This window comes from Rissa tridactyla, chromosome 1 (assembly GCF_028500815.1).
Source record: "Rissa tridactyla isolate bRisTri1 chromosome 1, bRisTri1.patW.cur.20221130, whole genome shotgun sequence".
Classification (NCBI taxonomy): Eukaryota; Metazoa; Chordata; class Aves; order Charadriiformes; family Laridae; genus Rissa; species Rissa tridactyla.
In genome coordinates, this window is record NC_071466.1 from 151,196,093 (window position 1) to 151,223,626 (window position 27,534).

Genomic DNA, 27,534 nt, shown 5'->3' on the forward strand with positions numbered 1-27,534 from the left:
TAAAGGTAGTTTTGCTAAATGTGGAGGGGTTATCAGATGGGGCTGCATCCTTAACTTGAGTGTAAGGCCATATCTCTTATGCAGTCAGATAAAGTGCACATCATCCTCCCTGAAACCTTAGCTCTGCTTGCTTTCTTTGCCCCCAGCAGGCACCAGGTAACGTCCAGGGGAGCAAATGCCTATGATCATACTGGGGCAAGATCTAGGAACAGAGATTTCTAACTTCTATTTATACGCCTTTTCTTCCTTCCCTGATTTCTCAGCAGTAAGAACATGATATTCATGTTAGTACAGGCAGAAACAGATCTCAGACTGATGAAATACAGGTAACAGCTTTGTAGAAGAAAGCTTGTCCCCCATATTCCACCTGATGATCATGAGGTGCAATAGGACACGTCAGGTGGGGAAAAAGACAGAGAGATACAGAGATGGGGACAAGATCCTGCACTCACCACCTGCGGGGGGCACCACCTGGTCCAGCAGCTTCATACTGGTGCGCTTCCAGATTTTCTTAATTATTGCTCTCAGCTCTTCGTTGGCTTGCTCCAGGTTACCTGCAGGGTGAAAATCATCAGAGACAGGAATTAAGCAGACCCTGCAGAGGAGCAATTTCGTGTCTGGCATGGTAATCTTAGGAAGAAAATATCAGAGCTTTTTCAGTAGTGGAAAGTTTTGGGCAAAGAGATGCTCTGACCATTTCTAAAGCCCCCTCACAGCAAGACGTCTTCTTCCTAAATATGCACAGTCATCTCAGGGTAGGAAGGTGACCGTGCCACTGATTGATAGTCTGCAACAGTCAGAAACAACAGAACCACGGTGCTACTTTGTCCTGAAAAGCAATAATCTCATCTAACACTTCAAATTTTAATTGACATCCAGTGAAGGTTGAATACAATGAGAATAGAGGTCAGTTAATGGGAAAGTACAGCTTAGGGAAGACAAATAATTGGTGGTAAAGATGCATCTAGAAATCTGAAGACCTGGGTCTGCTCTCAGCACTTCACATGGTGCCAAGAGTCTGCCTTGGAGAGTCTGCACAGTGCTCTGACGAGGCACTCCGGGCATGTGCAAGACTTTCACTATCCAACTGAGGACTGTGCCTAGATACTCATGTTTATTCTCTGAAGTACAGCATACGCTATAACAAGCCTTTTATGTGACTGTCTGAACTTAGACATTACAGGTTCCTCCAAGGGGCTCTGAGCTAAATGAGACATTAATCAAGCCACATTACCCTTTGAGAGTGAGTGAAGCAGATTCAGTTTATATCCTTTCCTTCTAGGAACCCATTTCCTCCAAAACGACTCACCTTTGATTTTATTTCTTGATGTATGTGCATTCAAACCCCTTATAATTGAAGCTCTCTTCTCTTGCTATGTGTATTAAACCACTATTTTCTCCTCCTAAAGGTGCTGTTCTTGCAGCTTTTCTTATTGCTGACCAGCATTAAGGCTCCTCAATGTGCTGCCCAGGGCTCTGTGTGCTAGTAGTTCTCTTAATAGGATGTGGTGAAGACAGGGACACTAAGTAACTCACTGAAGATGAAACAGGTAGACAGCATCAAAGGCAGAAAACTGACCCAGGAGGGCTAATTCCAAACTCCTGCCCTAACCACTTACAAAATCCTGCTAAGGCAAGAAAGAAAGCAGTTTGAGGCTTTAGGTGGTTTTCCAGGGGTTCACTGGCAATGACTCAGAGAGTTTGAGGCAAAGACGGACAAGAAAATTGAGTCCTTTTTGAGTCTCTGATTGCTAAGACACAAGCTGTACTACGGGACTGCGGTTGGCTTTTTCCTCAGGAGAGTCTCTTTGTCTACAGTCAAATTCTGTTTAGCACAACATCCAAGGCCTTAATATAATTTTTAAATTTTGCCACTCTTTTTGGCTCAGCTGTCAGTATAATCCTGGCACAGTAAGCTAGGGTTCTGTTGGTCTCTGCTTTCCCATGCCTGAAATGTAATGCAGCCACTCCTGAGCCAGAGGTGTTTAGCTGTGAATCACAGACCTACACGCTCTTTTAGGACATCTCATTAATACATGAGGCCAGGTTTTGACTCAGGACCAATATCTTTCATTACAGCAGGCGACAGAGTACAACAAAGGGGACAAGCTGAGCCCAAAATCTTGTCTGCTTTCTCCAACTATACCCGCTGGTCTATGCAAAGCTATTCACAGTCCCTTTGCTTCTCATCTGTCTTTAGGCCTACACCACCACTGTCACTCCAGTGTGATGTTAACTCATGCTGATGGAAGCACAGGAGGAGTTTCAGTGAGGTGAGACCCTCGAGTCCAAGCTCTTTTGCCTCCCTTGGATTGGAAAATCAGTGGCAACAGCAGTCAAAAAGCAGCCCAGCTCTGCAGCCAGTTTGCACAATGGGAGACTTCTTTGCCCTTCTTCCTCCCACGATTGCTGTTTGAGCAGACATTGATCTAAAACTTTTAACTTTGAGACCATTGTAAAGAATGTCATCAATAATCTGAGATGATACTATGGGAAGTACCAGCTTTCTAGATAACTGGAAACACTGTTCTCTCTCTAGAAGATATTATTCCTCCAAACATCTTTGTATTGCTTTTTGTACCACGTGCTGCATGTAATTAATTGGGATCATTTTACACAAGATGTCCTTATTGTTGTACTCCAGCTCAGCACACGGTGTGAATACCACTCAGATACATTTGTACCCTTGTAGTGAGCACGCTTCTTACCTTCTGTCTTGATCCTTAGTGCTGTTCTGACCAATGCAAAGAGAGTGGCATTGAACATGACAGTCCCATCACTGTTCAGTGGCATGTTCATGGAGACAAGGCGCTGTGGGGTAAGGAGAAGAAAGAGAACTACCATACTGCCAGCACATGGACTGAAGCATGCTCTTCTTTATGCCCCATGATGACCTCCAGACCTGCTACCCATCTTATATGAGCATCCATGGCCTGTGGATTCAGTTACACAATTATAAAAGTACTTGTCATATCCACCGATGGCCCCAACCATGGTGTGTTTGCTCTGGGGTCTCTCTCACATGGTTAGATACTCTGTTTTCTTCAAGGTGGCTATCACTTTCTAACCTTTGTTTTCCACAGTGGCCAGTGGGCATTTGCCCACAGTGTATTACACGGACAGAGATTTGTTCCAGTCCCCAAACAATCTGGCTTTTAAATGACACCTTTTTTTCTTATCAGGAGCAAACTGATTTCTTCATACCTCATGAGACACTTGCAAACTCGCCCGTACTAAAGCTGTGCCTGGTGCAAATGTATATAAACAGAGAGCCAGAATCTTTCTTTTAGGTGACAGGCTGGAAGAAAGGGGATGAGCCAAACCTGAAAGCTGATCTACTTTATCCAACTATCCCACCTCTCCCTTTTAAAACAAGGCTATTTTCTGTCCTGCAGTAATTCTGTAAAGCCATGTAGGGCAAAGAGTGAGTGCTGAGTACTGTAACAGCTGCAGGGTGAACTGCAGTGAGACCAATGACATATATCCGAGAGAGATGTAGCAGAGCCACCCGATCTTATGTCCTTACTTGTGTCTCAAGAGGTAAGAGACACCAGGGACTTAGTTTGAACTCTTATGCTTTCAGGGGTTGATTTTGTTTGAGCTCTGTCTTCTGACACTTTCATGCAACAGGCCTTGTTCAGTACCAAATTGGAAGAAAGGGTGTCATCCCCCATCACTACCACTGCAATCACAGACTCGGGGGTTTGGACCAGATCGAGACAATAAAAAATTGCTAGACAGCAGATGGAAAGGGATCAGTTGTAGGCCACAGAAGTCATTTATTTCTGTTTACAGGCCCCAGGCTTTGTATTTTGCTCTGAGAACGATATAAAAAACAACTACAAGTGTCACATACAAACCCTGGGACCTGCGAGGAGATGAAGAAAACTTCAAATGAAGGAAGCATAAAGGTTAAAAACATGCCATTGTTCACTAGAGAGAGTCCCTCTTCACAGCCGGAGTCTCACAACCAAAGAAATGAGTGAGACATTTTCACAGAAAATCTGTCCTTGCCCTTCCTGTATTTTAATACCACGCACACCTCGCTCTTTAATATCTGTCAGTTATTTAAGCAAGAATGAGAGACAACACTAGGTTTTTGGTGCATGGCTTAGTCCAGAGAAAATCTCAGAGATATTTTCACTTGCCCTGTTATTTCTGTCTGTCCTAATCTGTTTTGGGATGTATGTTTGATACCGCAAATGTGTGTGGTTGATGCAGTGCTTGGTATCTGAGAGCAGTACTTAGCATGGATGCTCTCCTAGCTAGAGAGAGGACTGGTGGTGCCCTGATGTCTCTGACTAGCAGCCAACCCGCCTACCAGTGATGCTCCAAGCCCTCGGTGACCAGGCCGTGCGACAGGCTTGGCTAGTAAACACCACTGCAGGCTGTTTAGCTGCTGTGACTGCCAGGCATCCCCGAGCCACGGCGTGCCTTACTTTGCAAGCCACCCGGTGAGGGCAGAGCTTCCCAAAGCCCAGGGGAGGCTGAATCCGCCGGAGCAGTGTCACCACGTCCAAGTGTTTGATCCGTCCCCTAGAGAAGAAAGCACAGTGAGGGTCACATCCTTACTGTGGGGTGACCTCCCGATCCGCTTGTGGGTCTTAGGGCTGTAGCAGGCACAGAGGTGCAAAGGGTCTCTTTTTTTTTCCTGGCGCTTCACCTCCCATATAAATAGCCCCACGCCACTGTCTTTTGATACTTGTTTATGCTTTGGGCCATCACTGGAGCCAGTGCAAAACAAACTACTGAATTTCCTCCACAGCAGCAGCTGGGTTTCTTTTAAGGTCTGGAAATGGCATCTCAAAAGAAGAATCCTCTCATGGAGGGAGGAGAGCTACCAGAGCCAGAGCTTCAAGCATTGACATGGGTGGGGAAGAGGAAAAAAAAGAGCTTCCCATTTATAGATGGGAAGGAACAGGTTGTCATCTGGACTGAACGGCTATCTATTATATGGCTTCAACCACTGCAGCCTTGCCTTCGGACAAGCACAAATAGTAACATCCGTTTTGTTAACAAATGGTGTATTTATTAGAATTCTGTGCTTATCCCCTATCCATATAATAAGTATCTGTGGCAGTCACCGTGGATGGTAAGAAAGGCTTCAATTTATGTATCACTCTGATAATGTGACATGGCCTCACGTATTGCAGAAACTGAGCCCAAATGAATCTTGACACTATGCGTCCTAAAGAGATCTGCTTTTAGTTTACGCCAAGATGTCTTTCCATGGTTTTTGCATTATGAAGGGGGCTTTGCAATTACAATTGTCAACTGCACTGTAGTGCCACAGGGATCTAAATGCACTTTAAGCCTAAGAATGTGTCAAAGAAAGCATATAATACTGAATGTCAGTTAAACCCTTGTGTGAGTTGTTCTTGTGTAACTTTAAATCCCTGCAAATCTGCTGATGTGAATAACCCTGCAGACAACGTAACGCAGCCATGTGAAGATACAGGTTGTGATGGGCCTGTATGACATATGACAAAATGGAGATTTGAGCACAGAAGCTCTACTGTGGCTAGAAAGTCAAATAAAAGAGTCACAGCTCAATATCCCAAACACATGGAACTATAAACCAACCCTCTATTCTCCTTTGCTCAATCTTCTGCTGCCCCTCCCTGGACAGTCTATATCTCCCCCAGACTGAAAGTGAAGCAATGTCCTGGCATGTAACCGTGCAGCCTAAATGCTGAGATTTTTGTGTGTATCCTTACATTGCTGGCTTATGGATTCAGCAGAAATACCCCGCGGAGGTATCTATTTTAGGATTTTTGCAAAAAGAAGCGTTCCTCCAGGAGGAACATGGCACTTACTGCACTGGGTCTAGAGAACAGAAAATATCGGGCTCATTCTCCCGAGAAGCTCTGATATCCAGGCTGGGTTACTTACTTGGCTTCAGGGTCATACTCTGCCCAGATCCTTTTAAACTCATCCAGGTGGTGTGGTCCTAAAATGGACCAGTCCCGTGTCAGGTAATCAAAGTTATCCATTATAACAGCTACAAAAAGATTGATGATCTGCAAACAAGGACAGAGATGACTTGATGGATGAGGCAGGTAACATTAGATTTTACTGGGTTTTCCATTTAAGGTCTGGATTTGGACTCATAAAACTAGGAAGCCATTGGAGGTGGGTTCTCTCTTCCCCCATACCAGCCCCCTCACTTAAAGGGGAAGATCCCAGAGGCAGGATATTCTCAGCTGGTCACATTTTTCTCTTCCCTACTGAACGGATGAGGCCCAAGTTTGCTGAATGCTTAGACATGCTGTGATGGCTTTTTATTTACCTGTGTCTTTGCCCAGCAGAATGGGATAGTGATGGGAGAACCTCAGTGGGGCTGAGATAAAAGTCTTTCCTTCTGGCCCAAGACCAAAACTTTCAAAATGTTGCTGCTGTTCACTGGGAGAGTTTTGTGCACCGATGCCAGCTGCAGAGCATGTGCTGTCGCTCTGAGCAATGCCGCATTGCCAACACGGAGCAGATGCAAGTGGGATATGTGTATTCTCACAGTCATTGCTGCTGGCAGGGGAGGAAAAACCTGCTCAGCAGCCAGAAGGAAGGTAGGAGGGAAGGTGGGAAGTGTGGCTGAGGCGTTGCTAGCCTCAGCACAGCCCACAACACGCTAATTTGGTTTTCTCATTGAAGGGGAGGGGGGAAGAGCGCTCCTTTGCTGTGCACAAAGGATTGGAATTGGAAGTAGAGCATCCCCCAGAGCTGGAGGGAGGTGGGAATGGCAGTGACCAAGGGGGTGTTGTCACTGAAAGGGTGCTGCTGTGAAAGACGCCATGGGGAGATTTCCCTGCTTTGAGATGGTCCCTCTGCTGTGCAGTGCTGATATCTGGGGAGGCAGGGGCTCAGTCTGACAGAGGGCAGGTTTCGGTTGCTGGGGTGCACTCACCAGGAAGGCACAGAGCATGTAGAAGCTGATGAAATAGAAGACGGCGAAGCTGCTGCCACAGGAGTGATCGGCTTCGGTGGAGTTGGCCGGCTCCGACTCTGGGTCACACTTCTTGTCAGGGAGACATGCCAGCATGATTTCCTGCCAGGCCTCACCAGTGGCACACCTGGGCATGGCAAAGGACAAGTGACCTTCGTAGAGGGACTGGCACATTAGCAACCTGTTCCTGCTTCCATGAACATTAATGGGAATTTTGCCATTGATGTCAATTAAGTGCAAGTTAGGCTGATGCCCGGGCTTTGACATACACTGGCATACCCTGCTCCTCTTTTTGTCTTTGTTGCTATCATCAGTGTCTTGTTCCTGACTGGCTTTGCTTAGTGTGGGTATGGGGCTGTCATGCTTCAACCAGCCAGGGTCATTGAGACCTGTGTGACATGGCTATGGATTGCATGACAAACCCCCTGGAAAACGAGGAGAGACTGTTGAATTTCTGCCAACTCCCCACCCTTTCAGCACCCCTCCCTGGCCTCGGCACACCTGGCCACAGCTGGAGCAGGATGATGTGCTAAGCTGAGCTGGGCCCGGCCATGCCAAAGCATGAGTGGGAATTCATGTCCCTTTCCCTGCTAAAATAAGATGTAAATCATACTGCATTTGCGATGCGTATCAACATTTGAGAGCACTGAAAACTGGCTACCTTCCTTCTGAGTGATAGGACTTGCCTCCCTCCCCAGCACTGAGTGTTGTCCAGTGTCAGCTGGCAGGGTGCGATGCTTAACGGAGTGGCCATTTCACTAACACTAACTCCTAGGCTCCCCCACTAAGGGACAAAATGTTTCTACTCACCTCGTGAGCATGACACGGTAGAAGGAGATAAGCTGTGCCCAAGAGCAGAGGAATCGTGCTCCCGGACTGACACAATCCAGAGCTGTCAGACACCTACCTGAAAAGCAGCAGCACTGCCTGGGGGAAGGTCTGGAAGTTGTTGTTGCGGTTGATTTCTGTGGTATCATTCAGCGCAATTTTACCAAACACCTGGCAGAAAGCAGAGGTCTTTTCAGGTTAGCCCTCGAAAATCCCCAAACCTCTTGTCACCTGGTAGCTCTTGGCCTCACCCTGACTCTGGTATTTAACAGAATCTGCTCTTCTCTTAAAAAAAAAGTTTCTACATGTCTTTCATATTTGCTGCTGCTTCCTTTGCTTGTGCTTTATCACAAGAAAAGCGCTCATTTTGTAAGAAGAGGTATCTTTTGTTAAGACATCCTTCTTTATTTCATACACTGTCAATATGTGATATGGGGCCTTATTTTAGCAGGCACTCATATGGGGAGGGGGTCCAGATGAAAAAAATCAGTAACACAGGAGAAAAGGCTCCTTCCTTCATTGCTTATCTGTCTTCACCAGGAGGAAATAATAGCAAAAGACCAGCAGCTGCAAAGCCTTGAGCTTCCGACTGTGTGGGGTGCCTTGGATCTTCCCAAAACGATGTAAAGTATGTTGCCTTGGATTCCAAATGCTTGCCCTTCTAGTAGCCACGTTTGTCACCAGCAGGTGTTTAGGTCCCCCCTGAATGCAGCACTGTGAAGATGATGACTAGATTTGCCCAGACAAGGATGGCTTACAGCTTCCTTCCATGCCCAACCAACCATTGCTGCACCAACTGGTTCATCCATCCATAGCACGAAGCCTGCCACCATCAGCAGAGCTTTTTAGGGGCCTGCCCTCAGATGTGAAGTCCCAAGTGCAGGAGAGTTTCAGGCTTCTTTGAAAAAGTCTTATACAGCTTTGGTACTTTCAGGCACTGGGATTGAAAGCTTCACAAACCTTGCCTGGCAGAAAGGTCCCTGCACAGCATAGTCAGTCAGGACTATTTATTCCCCATTGATAGCAACGTGACAGAGATCTCAAGGACTGAGAGCTGTAATCTCGCAGCCAAAATGAGCAGCAGGAACAGAGCAGCTCTGAGAGAACATGGAGCTTCTTTTCAAGCAAATGTCACTGATAATTAACACCCCAAAGGAAACAACGAAGTGGAGAGGAGTGTGGGGACAATGGCGGGGAGGCCATGCCAGACGGGAGGGAGGGTCTGTACATGGCAGGCCTCCTGCAGGGGTTCCTCATGGACATGTGGGCCTTCCCCAGCCCCAGCCGCCCCCATGCTGTGGGTAGCAGTGACAGCCCCAGCTGCACTGAGGAGGAGCAGGAGGACAGATTAAATGCTCAGAGGCAGTTTGAGCTGAGGCAGCCCTTATTTTTCATTTCAGGCAAGCGTAGGCGAGGGAACTTCCCATGCTGGAAGTCTGATTTTCCTTTCAACCCTGCGGCTTCCCTCACACATGATGCACTGGTGGCAGCTACTATGGGTGCTTTGCATTAGGCACCTACAAGGACCTGCGTGTAGAGGTTTCTCTCTCGTGGCCTCTCCAGTCTGTGCCTCCTGGTCCATGATATGGGTGGCTTCATCCATCAGCACTAATTTGGATTTTTCCACTTGGGCACATTAGGTAGCGAGGCTTGAATGTTGTTACGCTCCAAGTCAGGGCAGTAGCTGAGATAAAGCGGTAGGGTTCTTTTATGTGGGAAATTCTTCTATTTTCATCAGATCTGGTATATCTAGTCTTTCAAGGTAGCTGCTTAATGGAGCAAGGAAGGATTTTCCTTTTTACGTGTCCCTATATGTGAGGGAACTCTATGTGTCAGCAGGTTCAAGAGAGCAGCACAAAAAATGTCTCAGGTGCCATTTGGACAAAAAGTGATGATAACAAATCCGTGGGCTCTAAGCTAAGAGGGAAGATGAGAAAAGTTGTTTTTCTCATTGGAAGACAGGAGGGCAGGAAGCAATCTAGTGATCTAGATCAATGTAAAAGACAGATATACGATCTTCAGACTGCTAAGATTATTAAAATGGAGGCTTGAATGGCAGCAATTAAATAGCCAACCCAGAACTAGCTGACAGAATTACAGAATAAAATATGTAGCTGTGAGAGCGCCCTAATCGTTGTAGACCCCATCTGTGTGGGTGATTGGAAGCCACTTTTAATGCTCTGTGTAGCTACATAACACTAGTGTAATATTCTCAAGTGATTTTCTGTATAGCACAGGTAATCCTGTAAGATCTTGGCCATTTGAGCTAGTTAGGTATCAAAGGCAAAACTGGCACGTTTACAGCATGATCCTAGTAGACTAAATGACAGCTGTAATTACTGGGAGCAATTGAGATAACCTATGATAATTTAAGGAAAGATTAGTTTTATTTTTCAAGGTGGGGGAGGGTAGATAGAGTCTGTGAAAAGATGTGATTATAATAACAGGAAACAAATTAAAACAAGGTCACAGAGGTCAGATGAATTTTGTTACAAATTCTGTTGGCATTGTGAAACCAAGAAGCCTGTCATGTTTGAAGGCCTCTGGAAGCAATTATACCATGCCTTTCTATACTTTGCTCTCTGGTCCCAGGTGGCTGACTTGTCTGAGATCTTTCATTAACACCGAAGTGGAAAGTGAAGCTTAGTTTGAAAAGCGGCACAGCAAATGAGGCTGGGACTGTCACAGACTGTGCCTATATCGTATGCTTTCTTCAATGGTCTGTATGCAACATCAGTTCCTCGCACTGATGAATGCTCAGGCCGGTTCCAAGTTCGTTTTGTGAACTGAATAGGATATTGTATTGATGCAGCTTCCTGAAGAACTGGCACAAACACAGAGCATCGGTACGTTGGGTCTGATCCCGTATTTACGTTCATGGGTGTAAATCACAAGCTGCTCTTTACAACTCAGTAGAAGTTACCAGTATGAAAGCGATGCGAGAGAAAAATTGTGTTTGTTCAGTGCAGCATGGCTATAAGCCCACTGAGACAACCATTTTGAACCAACAACAGAGGCAGTAAATCTCCTTTGCCACCACTGATGGGTATTTCTTTGAGAGTGTGGAGGGCTGGCATAGTCCTTTTACCGTTTGCATATTGCATTCTCCATTAAATGGGTTTTCTTTTCTTTTCTTTTCTTTTCTCTTTTTTCTTTTCTTTTCTCTTTTCTTTTCTTTTCTTTTTTTCTTTTCTTTTCTTTTCTTTTCTTTTCTTTTCTTTTCTTTTCTTTTCTTTTCTTTTCTTTTCTTTTCTTTTCTTTTCTTTTCTTTTCTTTTCTTTTCTTTTCTTTTCTTTTCTTTTCTTTTCCTTTTCTTTTCTTTTTCTGGAGTGTGTTGTGTTCCTCTTAGAAGTGCATAGGCAGCCAATGTTTTCTAACCAAGGTTAGCTACTGTCATACCTTACTGGGCAAAAACCTTCTTGTAAGCCCCTACAACCACACACTGATCTAGTTACTTTATAAGTCAGTTCACAAAACTCTTAACAGGAGAAGACAGACACCCTTGAGCTCTTTAGCATCACTTACCTGCATCCCGATCACGGCGTAGATGAAGAACAACATCACTATTAAAAGAGCCACATAGGGGAGAGCCTAGAAATGAAATTAAAAAAAAAGAGAGCACTGTGTGTCTAACGAGCCGGGCCCACCGGAGCCTGGTTCACGCTTCTGGCTTTGGGAAACAGGGCAGAGGCTATCCCCGAACGTAGAGTCTGTAATTTGGCCAGGTGGCCACTAGATGCCTCTACAGTCCCACATTTCCTTGCCCTCCCCGCCACCACCCTGCTGCCACCCGGCTCAAGCAGGCTCTAAATCTGCTTCCACCGGTGATGGGGTAGCTCTGCTGCCTTCAAGTCAGTCCTGCCCTTGACCAAGTGAGGAAAGCGAGGCCAAAACCAGTGTCTACAGCTGCTTGCCAAGAGGAGAAAACTCTCATAACCAGTATTATTCTGCCACTAACGGCAATGTCATTTTTTCTGGATCCAGCCTGGCAAAATCAAAAACACAACAGCTGCAGAGATCCGAATTCAAGGCTTCTGTTACAATGGCTGATACCATCTTAAGTACCTAAAGCAGCATCAGCTTTCTTCCCTGTTCAGTGTTAGGTGTCTGTGATGGTGTCTGCAACGCACTAGGTGTCTGCGATCAGCTGCTGAAGAGGAAATACAGAACCCTGATACGAAGAGCTGGCTCATAAGGAAGAGGCCAGTGCAATCAGCAGTGTTGAGCGCTATCGGTTTCCTCTACCACTAGCAGGAATCAAGGGCATAGCTCGGGACCTCACAGGCTCAGGCTTTTGAGGAGGAATTTTTGACTCTGTTGCTTTTGAAATATATAGTGCTCAGACCAGAGATTTCCAGACCTTACTTCAGAGGCAATGAGCAGACACATTCATCCTGAAAATGGGACTACAGTCCTTGATCTGGATTTTGAACACCTCATTTCACAGGATATAAAAAGCCTACAACAATATTTTTTTTTTTTTAAATATAAGATTATTTACACATTTTAAGTTTATGCCTAAATTCAGCAGGGCTAAATCCTATAGGAAGAAACAAGAAAAAATTTTCACTGACCACTATGGAGATTTGACTAAGACCTGCAGAAATCATCTCAAAGAGAATATTAAAATGGCGAAAAATTCAAACCTGTAAACAATGTCTGTAATCATAATCTTGAGGCTCAAGGGCAGATTCCTCTGTGTTTTATGGGGTCAGACAAATCTGTACAATTACCTCACAATGTCAGTGGAGCTACACCAGCTCAGTATTGGGCTCCAAACATTTTGTGATGATCTAGTTGGGACTTGATACACGAAAGACCTAAGAAGAGCTCCTGGGATAGTGTCCAGACAGGACCTGAGAAGCATAATCTTACCAGTTCTATCTTTCAAATGGGGATGGGAAAAATATCTTCTCTCCTGACTGTCTGGCCCTCCACTTTCTTTCCATGTTCTTCTGCCCAGCCCATTCCTCTCCACTGATGCACCTTCCTGCTCATCTCTGCCCTGTATTCCCCATGGCTCCTTCAGCTCCCCACCTCCCATATTCCGCTCTTCTGGCTCTGTCCTCCTCCGTCTCCATCCTTCCCTGGCTTTACCACTTTGTCCTTGTGATTCCCACGGCCTTGCCTTGCCCTCAGCACCCCTCTCACTTCCTACTCCTCCCACTCGCCAGCCTGGCCTCTGTTGCCGTCTCTGCAGGCGGAAACCCCTGCTGAGCATTTTCCCACCACACGCTCCTCTGACCGGTGCCCCAACTTGTACGTGAGCACGGTGCGCCATGCGCAAGGCACATGGTAGTTAACGGTGGGACGTGAACTCCAGCACAAGTTTGTTTCTTATTAGGTTGCCCTGTGTGAGCAGGGACTCTTCCTGGAGGCATGTGGGGACACGGAGACGAGCCAGACAAAGTCTGCAGGGATCCCAGATTTTGACAGTGGGAGTGGTTGAGTTAAGAGCTCTGCACAATGGCTATTCTTAGCTACGAAAGCAGCCTCCCAGTAGCAGCAAGAGGAGGAGCTCTGAGCAGAGAATACCATGTTATAAATGGCTAAAGGCTTTCAAGGGAAAAGGCACTGACTTGCAGCGCTTTTTTTTTTCCTCCCCCCCGCTGTGGAAGATACCTCCCTTGATACTTTCTCCCATCACCCTACAACCCTGCCTAAAAGTGACTCTCCAATCCAAGAGGTCTGAAGGTCACTGGAGGGAAGTACCAGGCACTCCCTTTCCCATCCATCTCATCCTCTCCAGCCAAGAGCCATAGCAAGCTGAGCTCAGGATAAGAGCGAGCTATTGCTAAAGAGGCTGGAGGGGCACAGGGGCAAGGGGAGGACTGGAAAGTGTGACTCTGTCCCCTGCATCAGGGATGGCTGAGCTGTGCCAAGGGAATCTCATTCCTATGCATGCAGACAAAATGGTTCCCACTGGAGCTGCTCAAATAACAACCTGGAAGTTAGCAACCGTGTAAGCAATGGAAAAAGTCGTTTGTGGTACAGATGTGTGCAATATTAGATCCTCTGGCGGTCAAAGAGTGCACAAAATGAGAGTCCTTTGCCTGAGCCTGGTGGTCTGGCTACCAAGACCACCTGAGAGCTGCACTAGAAAAGGTCCAGACTGATCCCTGGTGTACACATGTGCTACTCCTGCTGATGTAGACAGAAGTCATGGTCATCCACAGCACTGCAGGCTTTGGTCCTAGCTTGTGTTGTGGCTGGTGAGGTTTAAGTTTTAGAGTGTGGATCAGCTCCTTTCCCATTTGAGTCAATACAAATGCTATAGACCATTAAAAGCCTGAGTCTGAGGGATATATGGTTGCTGTTTCTAGACTTATGTGTTGCGCACGTTACTTTTTCATGCTTTTATCCGGTGGTGTGTCCTGTATCTTTTCTTATGTTTAGACCACCATTTCTATTCCTGTGCTGTCTTTCCCTGACTCTTCCTCCAGACCTACCCCAGCTAACATCCAGGTTGTGCTGGCGCAGTAAATCCAGGTGAAGTACTTGTAAAATAAAGGACTATGTCATGCTTCATCTCTAACTACCATTTTTCTATATATGTCTAGGTTAGGGGCTGGTTTGGAAGCAGTTTTTCTAGCAAATAGCTGTCTCTTGGTGTTTGTTTCTCCCTGGAGGTGATGATTCTTATCCAGACTGGTCTCTCCCTATCTACTCTGGTACTTTACCTGCCACTGAAATGCAACCTGCCTCCAGGGCAAAAGCATCAGAAATTTAATAACTTGGCATCACTACCAGGGCCAAAGGTGGGGGGCCAAAAAGGTGAAATCCTTCCTGGACGAAAGCATGGGGGCCACACACCTCTAATACTCACTGAAAATCCTCAAAATGAGGCTTAAGAGAAACTTAATTGAGAGCTAGGCCTTCCCCATAGCTGTGTATATTGCTTAAAGCAGCAGATATAAAAGACAGCTAAAATAGGAAAAAAAAAAGGGGGGAGGTAGAGGGGGGGAGATTGAAGGGTTACAGACAGGTGGTAATTGAGTTAAACCGAACTATCAAGGCTGTTCAGGAAGGTCTCAAGCAATTACTCATGCTTTAAAGAGGAAACTCATACCCAGGCAGTCATCCCCTGCGAGCCCCGTTTAGTTGAGTCTCATTTATGCCACGTGTCACCGGAGTGCACAGCTCTGACCAGCAGCCTTTGGGCTTAGGCACTTGAGTGAACGCCCCCACCCCAAGGGGCCACCAAGGGAAAAAAAAAATAATAAAAGAGTTACGTCTTACTTAGAGATAAGTGAAGGAATACCTGGAAGGACTTGATGAAGGTCCAAAGCAGCGTCCGAATGCCCTCCCCTCGGCTCAGGAGCTTCACGAGACGCATCACGCGGAAGAGTCGGAAGAAGGTGATTGAGATGCGAGAGTTTTCCTCTGCGTTCTGGAAGCCATTGGCACAGAGGCAGGAGTTACAACAGCACGGGAGGAATGGGGGCCCTGGGCCACAGAGGACGCTACGCCGAGAGCTCACTGCACTGTTCCTTGTCCTGGTACCGCTCCCTGGGCTTGCACTACCCCCGCACCCCAGGGACGGGACGAGGCCAGTCAAACCTGCCCGCTCTCCCATGGTGGTGACGCTACTCTATGGGGCCATCAGCCTCTCCCTTCAGGTTGCCTGGACTTTTGCGGATTAGGAATATGTCATGCTATAAACCTCTCCACTACATCTCCTCCTCGAATCGGAAAGATGCAGTTCTCCTTTGCCATTGTACTGGAGGAGAAAGACACGCTCTCTTTTGGCCTGTCTCGGATGTTTTACTCCAGCAAGCGCCTCAGCCAGAAGTTCTGGTGAATTTGGTGCCGGGCATCAGCCACGTGCCGCTTGCTCTGCTGGGAAACAGCAGCGGGTCCCACATGCTGTCTGCTCTGCTGGGGAACAGCAGCAGGTCCCAGGTCTGCCCCAGGGGTGCGAAGCCCCACGGGGGCATGGCGTGCAATGCCCCTGCCCAGCTGCTGGCATCCCTGGCACCGCCGCCAGCCCCGGCGCTGCCGTGGCCGTGCTTCTGGGGGCCGGGCCATGGTCACTCGCTCCCGCTGCTCTGCCTTCAGGCCTTTCGCATTTCTCATGACCCCTTTGTATTTCCCACAGTCTGCGCACTGACTCTTGTTTTTTTTCCAAATTGTTTTTTTTTGGCTCACTGCTACTGTTCAAGCGTGCAGTATTTTAAAATAGTCTTTCTTCTGGCCTGTTTTTTCCTATTTTTTTTTTTTTTCCTGACAGCATCTGCTTTGTCCCTAAGTGTTTTCCCCTGGGCCTGTAACCAGCTCTGACGTTCCTCAGCCTTCACACGTCTGAAGGCAACATCCATCTGAGTACTGCGGTGGCGGCAGGCTCACCTGGACCTCGGTAGAGAACCCACTGCCTAGCTTGAGGGGAGGCGAGGCAGAGAAAACACCGTGTTTCCTAATTCGTTAACCCCCTAAAATACTGTGTGAAGCCTGTGGAACTGGTGGTTTCCACTAGCAGCACTGTGGGAATGTGACCTCTTGTCACAGGGGGAGATAACACTGTCACCCTGCCGCTTGACCCGCCGTGGAGCAAAGAAGTGCACAGAAACCCCTCCTCTGTCCCCACCCGGGCTGCAAAGACCGCAGTTTGAGTCTAAACGCCACCAAAAGAGCAACATTTAGGAGGAAGAAACAGTGCAGATCACCCCCCGCTGTTAACTACTCACCACTGTGTAAACCAAGAGAGAACGGACCCTTTGGATTTCCTGTCACCGGGCAGCGAAAATGGCAGCTGCTTGCCTGATCCAACCCAAGGCACGGGAACCGCCGGGACGTGCGTTTCTGGGATTAAACGTCCAGATGAGGACGTGTACCTGTGCGCTGCATATGCTCCTGTTTCCAACCCAGGGTGAGCAGGTTGTTGGTCCCTGGCTGGGTCCGTGCCCCAGCTGCTGCTGTGCAGCCATGGGGGCGCACAGGGGCCGTAGCTGCTTGCTGGTGTGTGTTTATGTGTGTGAACCCTGCTCACGTAGAAAGTGCCGGGCTAGGATCAGGATTGCACCCCAGCTGCAGTTTGTCTGTCTATCTGTGGTGAATCACCGGTGGGTATTTTGGGTAGCTTCCTCCAGTCTGCAGCAAAGGCTGACGCTCACTGCCCGTGCAGTAACAGGGTGAAAAAGATTAGGGGAACAAGATGTGTCAAGGAAAAGCCTGAGTGCTCCCTACATCTCACATCACTCTCATTTTCTGAGTTGGACAACAGGCTGGGGGCTTCAGTGAATTGGAAGGAATTTCTCCGAGATGAAGGAGGGAGCGTGGCCTCCAAGAAATCAAAAATCACGGCATTCAATACTCTCAGCACTATGGTCCCAGAGGGCTAACTATAAGGTCACACACCTTTCCCAATCCTACAGAAGTCCAGTGGCCTCCTTTCCACTTTCTCAAAGCTAAACTCCAACACCACCTAAAAGAGAGTTGAGGCCCAAATTTAAAGTTGTGTGGACAGCAGTACTGCTGTGGTCATGACCAGAAAAAAAAAAAAAGTTTTTTTAAAGTGTTTTCTTATTCTAACTGATGATGTTCTTGTCAGCTTAGCCCTTTGGATGGCAGCAAGTTGGGACATGTGTCTGGACAGAGGTTTTAGAATTCCTTCATCTTTCCTTGCTGAGAGGAGGCACCTGCTGTAGGCAGAAAATTAGGGTCCTGGAGCAGGCAAAGTCTAAGCAGTGGATAAAATAGAACAAATTCCTCCCTGATGCAACTCTGCAACTTACTGGCATCAAACCCCTTAGCCAAAACCAGTCAGTGTTGCCTTGGAAGATTCTGGTCATTTTAAGATTAGGTGGCTACAGATTAGCTGGTTCTTGAGAAGCCTTGCTTGCTTTCTCCTGGCTTTCATCCAGCTTTTTGAAGGCATACCCTTGCCAGAGGACGGAGGTTCTGCAAAGTTGCGATCAAGAGACTGAAGTTACTGCAACTCTGTTGGGGGGATGTGGGAACTGCCTTGCACACCAGGGCAGCAGAGTTTGTGTGCACCATTGCACGACTTACTCTTTTGTGCAAAATACAAACTCAAATGTTACAGTGAGTCACCTCGTTGAAGAGGAACTTCAGAGTCCCAGTCCCTTCTAGTCTGGAGGCTTGGATGTGAAGTCACATTGCAAACTCATTCAGCGTCACATTCATAGTGACATAGATTGTTGCTAACAAGAAATCTTACCAGGTCTAGTTCTCTCTTGGTGATTCATTAGAAGGCAGACCGACAGTTAACTTGACCAAAGGAAAGCTCAGGATGCACAAGAAATACACATGTGCAGCATATTCACAGCTCATGTGAACACCAGACTCACACCAATACACGACATGGCAGCTTCATGCACAAATAACTAGGCTGGGCTTGGAGAGAGAACTCGTGATCACGGGGAAGAGAATAAAGGAGTGTGTTAGAAAGAGTGTCACAGAAGCTGGGAGGGTGGTCTGTATTTTCGGTCTTACCATAGAGGAAGAGCATTGGGTATGTTCAGCTGGCTTTAAAGAAAGGCAGACAGAAATAAGCTGTAATAAGTCTCCAATCAAGAGCCCTAGTAAACTAGGTCTTGGCTAACACAGTGGCCAGCCCAGCCTAAACCACGACACACAGGAGCAACAAAATGGTAGAAGAGGGCAAAAGGGAATTTGAAAGAAATGCACAAGAGGCTGGGCTTATTCCCTAGCCCAGGATCAAAGCTGGCCATGGCAGAAGTAGGTACAACTCCCATTGAGTTTGATGTAAGCTGTATCCACTACCACCATGTGTGAATTGCATCCAGTATCTGGGTGCTAGACATCCTGGCACCCAGGCAGTGGAGGTACTGATATGGTTAAAATGTTTCTTATATTACTACTGTCAATTTCAATACAGGGGCTGATTTCGCTCCCCGACTCAGATCCAGGCCATGTCTGCACAGGGACCAGCCAGCTTCTAGTGCATCAGTCTGATTTTTAAACCCATAACATCCAAGTGCTAAAGCAACACTTTCTACTTATATATCCCCATTCCCTTACACATAGTTCTAGGTGATAACATGGTTGTTACTAAGACAATGGGTTGGGACAGTCTAATCAGCTCTTGGCAACCCTACAACACCCACCGCCAGCTGCGGAAAGTGGGCTGGTGAAGCTAGTTAGCTTGCTGTACCTTCACCCACCTCACGGCAAAGCTCCAGAGACCCAGCAGATATGTCCTTGGAGGCCAGCCTGAGCTGAGCTGAGCCCTGGTCATGCCTGAAGGAGTCTAGCTGCTGCAAACACTCCGCCTGACATTCCTTGAGTAACTTCTGGGGCCACTTCCAACACTGAGATCAATTCTAAAAAACACCCAAGGCTGCAAATACCCTTTAGATGCAAGAAGTAGAACTGAAAATTAAATAAAACCAGCTTTATTGGGAGTCCTTCAGTTCAATAGTAGCATAATCCTTCAGGCCTAACCTCTACCATAGGCCCCATATGCCAAACCTGTCTGTCATTACTTCCTGTGACTACTTTTAAAAAGGCAAAACTGATGTATTTCTTCTTCTGCCAACGGCAGAATGCACCTCTAGTGCCATGGAGGACTCCTGCAGTGTGCTCCTGCTCTCCAAGGACACTGCAGTAGCCAAACTGGCATTGTGTTACCTAAATAAAAACTGCAGTTTGGATGCACAGGCAAATGAGAACAATTAAACCCCCAAGGTACACCTAATCACATAGCAGTCTTTTGGGTTAACTCATTGTCTTGGCAGTGTCAGCTTTCATTGCTTTTATCCTCCTCTTTCACATGATTGCTCTTGTGTTTTCTTTTCAGATCACATACAGGCAAAAGTTGGCTTGAATACCAAATAAAGAAGTGGTGCCCTTAGAGACATTTTTTAAAGACCAGGCATAGATTTTGATTTTGTGTTACTGGGCAAACATCTCCTTTCCAGCAAAGAGTTTCTCTGTCCCATCCCCCTTCCTCTTTCTAGTTTTGCAACTCATCTTCCCTAACAATAGAAGCACTCTTATTCTGCTAGTTGCTGCATTCCTGGTAGAAGGTACAAAACCCCTTCAAACTAATTGAAGGAAGCCCAGAAATTTTCAGCAGCTTTCAGCGTTCTCCATCCTTCCTAGCTGACAGTGTTGGTGCATCTATGACTGACTGGCTGAAGAAGCCTTGTAAATTACTGTGGAATATTGTACCTTGACTGTCATTTTGGTATTGTTAGTATTGCATCTTAAAGTGTAGGTAATAGTAACGTAAGAGAGTAAAAAAATCTGTATAAAAGGATATGACTATATAAGGCACTGTTGATACAGGATGCTCAACTAGGAGGAGTTGAGCATCATGTTGAAAAACTAGAAACCAAAGGTTCTGAGTATCTTTGGCACTACTAAGAATGGGAAGTAGAGGTTGGCTTACTCCTCTCTCATTCCCTGAGTTATCTGGCCTATGTTTAAAGATGGGGTCAAATATGTAGCAAATTATATCACTACCTACAGTAAAGGCTCAAAAGCAGCACGGAAAAGTTTCCGTTAATGCTGGCAGGTGGTATTTGTACAAACTGTAGCACTTATATCAGGCTCAGGTTCCTGATATACTTGTGCATACAGTACTTTGTGCATGAGTATATGAGGGGGAAATCAACCCCCAGCTGTGGGTTGCTGAATACATTTTCTGATAACCACAAAGGTTTCAGAGAGGAGCCAAATCCTACCATTTTCCACCTGTGCCAAAAAGTCACCATATGGACCTGAGCACAGATATCTGAGAACCTGGTACTAGGACCTTCAAGTGTGGCCATTCCTAACTATAAAGTCAAGAGAGCTATTGCTAGATTTTCTGAGAATCTTCAACCTTGCAAGTGATGTGGGTATGCCACATCATACATGGCATTTTTTTGGGACAAGGACAGGCACCCGGCACCTGAGAACACAGTAGTCACATCAGTTCACAGGTATGGAGGCATGGTGATAGGTACTTGGAATTAAAGCGAATGTCTAATGCCCACCTGAAGTGGACAGGATTTCATTTCTACAAATCTCAGAACAACGTACAAAACCAAATCCTCATCTGTCTCATATCCTTGAAAAACCTTTTGGAGAAGCTACACCACTTAACAAATGAGGCCTTGGCTGTACTCTGTTTTACTTGCAGCTGTCTCTTCTCCTGCATGTCGTCTAACCCAAAAAGGAACTTCAAGTATTCTACCCTGCTCTTGTCATTTGGGGCACAAGTAGCAGCACGTAACTGAATGAGAAAGGGCAACAACAATAACAGTGAGATCAGTCAAGAGATGATGCTATGCGCAATTTCCATCACAGAGAAAAGGGACCTGAAGTTTAAATCATAAACAAGTCCAGGGGCATATTAAGAGTGATGTAGAAGGGAACCTGCAGTGGGAGGAGAAATACCTGAGGCAGGATGCAACTGTGTAAAGACCCTCAATGAGGATGAGTGCAATGAAACTGCTTAGACCGTTGCTTCCCCCCACCCCCCCGCCTTGATGCCACCATATTTTAAAAAGGTAATAGAGATGCTAAGGAGCAGAAGTGGTCAAGAAACAGAAAAGCAGGTTCTAGAAGCCAAAGTAAAGATTCAGAAGGATAAAGACTGAGGGATCCCTGAAGCATGTCTGAAAAGCTCCTCAGAATATTGTTGCCTGCATATATATAATTTTAACTATGTTCAATGTGTACCAGAGCACCAACATTTTAAACAGATACTTTGCTCGAGCTGCTGCTAAACTGCGTGCATCCTTAAAGCCCCTACAGGGACAAAAGATTATGCCCATCATGAATTCAGGATCCCAGGTAAGGAGGTCTCTGGAGAAGAAGAGAAGTTTATTCTATGGAGAGATACTTAAAATCTCAGAGACCACAGCACCAAATAACATAACTGATAGTACTGTGTTCCTGCTAATCATTCTCCTCCTGGGTAGGTGGGAGCGAGGCTTACTGGTGGCTATTTGCAAAGAACATACCACCTCCAGATGGATACAGGGAGTATCAGAGTCTCCTGAACCTCCATACTGACTCACATATCAAACCTGGTGTCTTATCTTGACATCAAGTCAAGGAAATAGTTTTCAACAGGTCGTGTTTATGGGTTTCCAAATCCTGATTATAGCATAAATGCTTTGGAAGCTAGGAGAGGATAAAATTTGCACTCCAGGAGAACCAGTTTCAATGTTTCAAGAGCAATGCGTAACAGTCAATTTCATATAATGTTTATGCTGTAATGTAATCCATTCTGAAATTCTGAGAAGGGATGATTTGGCTCTTCAGAGCTGTTAAGACAGAAGCAAAAATATAAGCAAAAAGACTAAAGACTTTGTACCGTCATAGTAGTATCAAAGTCCCTTGAAATACCCGTGGTTTAGAATATCTTCTGGGTAGAAAAAGATTTGAAAGAAAATAATGTGTGTTAATAAATAGATTCAAATGAAATTTTCAGTAGAATACTGAAAAGATATACCAGTCCCACTTCATCCCTGTGGAACATTGGAGATGGAGGACCATGGAGACGGAGGTTTGAGTTCCCTGGAGTTTTTGGCTGGTTTGCTGACAACTATTAATGGCTATCCAGCGAAGCAGCACCTAGAAATGCCTGAAGGGGAGCTCCATTAGGTTTGTACAGCATATATTTAATCAATATATTTGAGGAGGCCCCTTGGCTTCTAGGTAAGTATGTTTCAGTAGTTGTAGACACCTGACTGCCACTGAGATGATGGTACAGACAGGTGGCATTCCCATTACCAGCACCGTTGATGGTAATAATTTTTTTACACCACAGGGCACACTGAAGATGATGAGTTCAGCTCCTTCAGAACATCCAGTGCTTGCTAGGAAGACCAAGCATTTTTTTCCCGATGTTTGATGAGTAAAACTTCCTTGCTGATATTTTTTTTTCCACTTTCTAACATGACTTCTTCCATTCGTAGGGAGGAATCTCTTTTTGCAAGAGAGAATCCAACCTTTATGTTGTGGAGAATTTTGGCCTGCCTTAATCTGGGGAACATTTAAGCAGCTGAATGCACAGTGTTACTGTTGCTTTGTTAGTCAGAGTTGTCTCAGTCAATGCAGCAGTCAATGGCAGCCTTCTAATTTTGCCTGTTGGCTGTAAATTTGAAGAGATGAGAGGAAATCTGTGTTTGAGACTTTTGGCACCATGATATGGCAGAGCACCTTCATATTTCTCAAGAAAACAAATGGTCAGATGCTAATGTTGCCTTTTGTGACAAACAATCTATAGTGGCATTTCTCCACTGAGGAAAATATGGCTTGTGGAGGAGCCTCTCAGGAGACCACTTGCAGCAGTCGGTTGTTGGTGATGGATGTCTGCTATGATGTTTCCTTGATTGCTGCTGGCATTTGAAAAATGAAAAGTTACCCATGAAGATGGATCTGTTGGAAACTTGTCCATTGGTCTGTTAGCCTTCTCCCATGAGGAAGGGGGTGAGAGGTGTTCAGTTCTTGCTTTTTTTTCTACTCATTGCAAGAAGGATGCCTCTGAGAATCTGCACCATAGAGTTCACCTGAGCAGGCTGCAGTGCTGTGTAGCTCCTTTGTAGTTCTAGAATATTGATCTTTTCTAGCTCAAGTTCTTCGTATCTAGACGTCCTCCAAGAGTCTTGCCTACTTTAGCCATACTGCATCTGTGACCTTCTTAGACACAAAATGAAGGTGAAAGAGGCATTCTGGGGAAATGAACTCAATGTACAAACATAGATAAGATTTTGAGGGGAATTAAAAGCAGTTTCATTAAGTGATTTGACTTTGTTGCTACAGGGAATGAGAAAAGAACTGAAAGGCTGTTTCAGCTGCTTGGCCACTTTCACCTTGACACCATGTAAAGGGCACAAATAGGGCAACTGCAAGCCAACATCACTACTGTTCTGTAGATTTTTCTTTCACACATGTGGGTCACACAAAAGCTGAGATGGGATCTGCAAGGACACGAGCTTCAAGAAGAACAAGAATTTACCAGTGTAAAGGAAAAAAAGAGATTTAGAATCTATCAGCGCCATGGAGACATGATAAAAGAAAAGCCACTAGACTTTTTCTGACATCTGTAGTGTAAATAGTCTGAAGTGACCTCAGGAGGCTGTCTGAGTAACGCAAGTCTTTGTGGAGAGCTGGAAAAAGTCAGGGTTTCAAATCAACCTGGCCACTGGCAGGTAATAGCCTGCCATTACACTGGGGAGTTACCACAACCCCCTCCAGAATCATCTGTCTGCCACTGCTGTGTGTGGTTTTAATCACAAGAACTCTAGAGATAATCCACCTGCCACCAAAGTCTGTGAAGTTATTATAAGACCAGGCAGAAATATATCTGGTGTTTCTCTGACAGGGAATACTACTGGATTGCAGATGGCATAATTCTCAATTCCCACAACCTTACGGTGAAATCAAATTATTAGCAGGAAAAAAGCAAAAAATAAGACAGGCAAGCTGCTCAGACTCTGCATTCTTCCATCAAGTGTGCAGTTTTTTGAGAATTTCTGGGAATATTTTGAATAAAACTAGCCAGAATTATTTTTTTTCTAAAAAAATATTTTCCATTAGAAGAATGCCGGTGCTGAAAGTGAAATGCTCTGTAGAAATATGTCAATTTTGAAAAAAGCATTTAAGAAATGTAAGATTGAAATCTCACATTTTGTCCTCACACATTTCAATTTGAGTTTTCATTTCAATTATAAATGTTGTATAACTATGAAAAAAATCAATCCTAGACTAACCTGGTTTTACTTTACTTAAATAAATGTTTTGATTTTCCTCAATTATTTCTGCTGGAATGCTCTTTTACTGAAAAATTTGCAATTTTAAATTTTTATTCTATTCTAAAACAGAACAAAAGCGTTACAATTACAAGGACCTTTTGTGAAACAAAACCCTAAGCATTCCTATAACTGTAACCTGGGTGAAGCACCAGAGGCAGGTTTTTTTTGCTAATTTTCATAAATTGAGGTTTGGTTTTAATGCATATTAGAAAAGGGTGCCAGCTTGCATGAAAACAGGGAATCCAGGTGTATGCCTTTCCTGGAGCAAATGGTGAACACCTTGCTGATTTCCTTGGAAAAAGCCCTGAGTTGTTCCAGTGCAATGTAACATGCTTATCCTCAGATAGCTCTGCAGAAGAGACTGAGATCTCTGGCACTAGGGAATTGAAAATTTATTTGGTGCAGTAAGGGGAATTAAGAAAAATGTGACACCTGCAATGAAGTTAGCCATTACATTTCTGCCTGCACTAACTCATATGGGTCAATAGACGTAAAGTGCAGCTCATACAAATACAATATACATGCATTTATACTTCACATAGATTCCACATGATCTCAGATCTCAGGGCAAATACTAGCATATCCGTATGCAACAAAAGCCTATTTTGAATATTTTGAATAAGGTCAAGGTAACTTTTAAAGCAAATGAGTCCTGCAGCTATCATGTTTTTTTTCCTTCATTTCCTATGTATTGTAAGATTTTGAAATTCTAGAGCTTGCATTTCTAATTAGCTTCAAATATGCAAATCATACCAATTTGAATAGCTTATTAATTAATTTCATATATATCCATGAAATTGTCAGACAGTAATCTTATAGTTCCAAGTGCTTAAGGTAAATATAAGGAAAGTCAATTGCTTTAATTTGGTTATGCAGATTACCCTAGATTGACAATTACTGGACAGTTAATGAGAGTCACTTTTTACGCAGCTGAAAGCTCTAGTTTTTTCCCATGACTTTCAGAAAAGCAGAACAATTGGTAAAGTATATCTATGCAAATTACTCTTAATTTTCAGGATGTTTTAATAATCCTTCTCATTAGCTCTGGGTAAATGATGAGTTCAAGTCTTATGGTAATCAAGCCTGGGGGGGCTCCTGAGAAACAAGTAGATATTAAACACTATCAGAGATGTAGTGCTCATCTTCAGGTACAAGTACTGGTCTGACTCAGAGAGGCAGGTGCAGCTTGCCTGTGTTTTTTTTATTTGTGTTTTGTGGGACAGGTAGCCAAAAAAAGCCCCAGAACATCTGGATAGGAAGGCTCTGAAGATAAACAAAGCCATGAAAATAAATGTTGAAAGGCTACTTGTGTGCAGGATTTCACTTTTGTTTTACAGGTGGTGTGATTTTAGGGATTTTCCAGTTTGAGTATCAGCTGACGAGAGGTTCTGCCTATTTGAACACCTTTGCCACAAGCCATGTGTGACAGAATGGACTTTTCTCATTCAGCTTGCCTTTTCACTTGACCAATTCTTGATTCACAGGGCGAGGGCCCCCAAAGGAGGTAATCAGGCTGTCCCAGCCCAGAGCAGACTGAGAGGGGTGACCCCGGGAACAGACCGGGCCGCTGAGCAAGACGGAGAGAGAGCAAATGTGAAAAGTCAGAGTTCCCAGACCTCCAGCTTTCCTCAGCTCTGTTACCATCCGTGCCACTGGTTTCGTCATTGCTGTTCCTAAGTAGTCCAACCTGCTTCACTGTCTTTCCTATGGCAAAGTTAATACAGCTTTTAAACACTGAACTCAGCAGTGTATTTATCACTGTGCTAGAAAGGGCAGTTGTCTTTTCCTCCACCTGATCTTTTCCTCCACCTCTTCAGGAAGGTTTATGTTCTCCCGTACTTTGGTCATTCTTTTCTTTTTTTTTTTTTTTTTTCACTGTCTGGAAGGGAGGGGTGGATGGAGGGAAATCTGTGGGGCGCGTTTTTCCATAAGGAGCACAGCCTGGATCTAGTTTTGACTCATTGTTAATGACAGTTCATTTCATATCCAGGTTGTCCCATCACAAACACCCAAATAAATCCATTATCTTGACTTCTTATCTGTAGCAGTGTTGTGAAAGCACAGCTGCTCTGGAGGGCTGCAAGTAGAGGCAGCTTCACCCCCTACGATGCTAAGACTGTGCCGCTGATTTTGATCTTGAAAAGAAAAAGAAGAACGATACTGTTCAAAGCATTCATACCAGTCTTGATTACTTGAAAGACATACTGCTGCGTGCTGCTTAAGGTGTAGATTTTTCCATTCCTTGTACCATCCCGCAGCCATTCTTGGAAAGGATAACAGCAGCAGAGTTCTTCTCTAAGGTGAATTTCCTGAGCCATAGGTAGGCAGGAGCTTTCCTTGTCTCCAACACCTTGCAATACTCCACTAGTACTGAGAGTATCATCTACTGGCTTCATATTGCCTGGGGGCTGGTGATCTGAGGAATCGAGCAAACTCCCAGAAGCATGTCCTCCTTCTGTCATGGCTGTGCTTGCCTTCAGTGCACTGAGCATTTGAGCACTTCTACAGCTATTTGTTAATTACTCATTTATTATCTGACAGGATTGCATGGTGTGGGAAAAGGATAAGGAAGAACAGATTGAAACTTGGTGCCGTCTGTGTATTGGTGTTAGTGGGGTGTCTCTGGGCAGCTCCACCCGCCTATGGCAGAAAGGAGGCTGGGGACTTTTTGACTTTGTAGGACTCCATTTGTGAAGACATTTGCTGGGAGCTCAGTATGAAGGGTTTACTGTGATGCTGTTGGCAGGAGCGCATGAATCCAGAAGGAAGCTTCAGTAGCATCTTTGCAACTCCTGTGTAACTGATGGGGAATTACACTGGTGGTGTTAAGGTCAGAAGCAGGCCTGTGGTCTGCAGCAAAATACCCACTCCTCAGGATGATAACTCTTCTGGACACTAATGGAGCCAGGCAGAGACTAGATTGTGAGCAGGTTTTTCCAGGGAGGAAGGCAGGCAGCATACCAGCTCCCAGACTCTGCATACAGTGTTGCCAGGATCCTTCCTTTGGCAAGCCCAAAGGCTCTGGGACAGGGT

The 27,534-nt window shown here is 45.3% G+C and overlaps 1 protein-coding gene across 25 annotated transcripts in view; it reads right to left on the reverse strand.

Annotated features, from left to right (window-relative positions):
* Positions 1 to 27,534, reverse strand: part of CACNA1C (calcium voltage-gated channel subunit alpha1 C) — a 489,873-nt gene that overhangs the window by 19,391 nt on the left and 442,948 nt on the right. For 19 of the 25 annotated variants that reach the window (XM_054201725.1, XM_054201723.1, XM_054201704.1 and 16 more), the window contains 9 exons: positions 18,221 to 18,253; positions 15,030 to 15,158; positions 11,294 to 11,359; positions 7,848 to 7,939; positions 6,902 to 7,067; positions 5,893 to 6,020; positions 4,440 to 4,536; positions 2,709 to 2,811; positions 453 to 554 (listed from right to left, as the gene is read on the reverse strand). In XM_054201725.1, the coding sequence (XP_054057700.1) occupies positions 453 to 554; positions 2,709 to 2,811; positions 4,440 to 4,536; positions 5,893 to 6,020; positions 6,902 to 7,067; positions 7,848 to 7,939; positions 11,294 to 11,359; positions 15,030 to 15,158; positions 18,221 to 18,253 (916 nt within the window). The remainder of the gene's footprint in view (positions 1 to 452; positions 555 to 2,708; positions 2,812 to 4,439; positions 4,537 to 5,892; positions 6,021 to 6,901; positions 7,068 to 7,847; positions 7,940 to 11,293; positions 11,360 to 15,029; positions 15,159 to 18,220; positions 18,254 to 27,534) is intronic. The other 6 variants (XM_054201788.1, XM_054201724.1, XM_054201686.1 and 3 more) reach the window with 1 other exon arrangement.